Source organism: Cariama cristata, unplaced genomic scaffold (genome assembly GCF_000690535.1).
Source record: "Cariama cristata isolate BGI_N322 unplaced genomic scaffold, ASM69053v1 scaffold21831, whole genome shotgun sequence".
NCBI classification, from domain to species: Eukaryota; Metazoa; Chordata; class Aves; order Cariamiformes; family Cariamidae; genus Cariama; species Cariama cristata.
In genome coordinates this window covers 1-308 of record NW_009597816.1, presented here as the reverse complement: position 1 = coordinate 308, position 308 = coordinate 1, and the positions used below count along the sequence as shown (strand labels likewise).

The window sequence follows — 308 nt, the reverse complement described above, 5'->3', positions numbered from 1 at the left end:
TCCGTGTTGGTGGGGAGGAGTGCGCCTGCGACTGCCGCCTCTACTGTGACCCTGAGGCCTGTGCCTGTAGCCAGGCGGGGATTAAATGCCAGGTGAGTCGGGGAAGGAGATGCTGGTGGTGAAACTGGGTTGCCGGGACTCATCCTGGTGCTGGCACGCTTTTCCTTGAGTGCTGGCTGTTGCTGGCGGGGCCGTGGTGCAGCTCCAGCTTGATTTGAGGGACACCTCGCAGGGGGAAAAAAACTCCCCAGCGCCAAATTCCCGGCATTGGGCAGCACTGGGATGGATTTTAGGCTCTGGGGAAGGAT

The 308-nt window shown here is 60.7% G+C and overlaps 1 protein-coding gene across 1 annotated transcript in view; it reads left to right on the top strand.

Moving 5' to 3' along the window:
- CSRNP2 (cysteine-serine-rich nuclear protein 2) overlaps positions 1 to 92 on the top strand; it is a gene marked incomplete at its 3' end in the record, with an annotated part of 2,409 nt that extends 2,317 nt beyond the window's left edge. The window contains exon 4 of the mRNA XM_009709065.1: positions 18 to 92. Coding sequence (XP_009707367.1) covers positions 18 to 92 — 75 coding nt within the window. The remainder of the gene's footprint in view (positions 1 to 17) is intronic.
- Between the last annotated feature and the right edge of the window lie 216 nt (positions 93 to 308).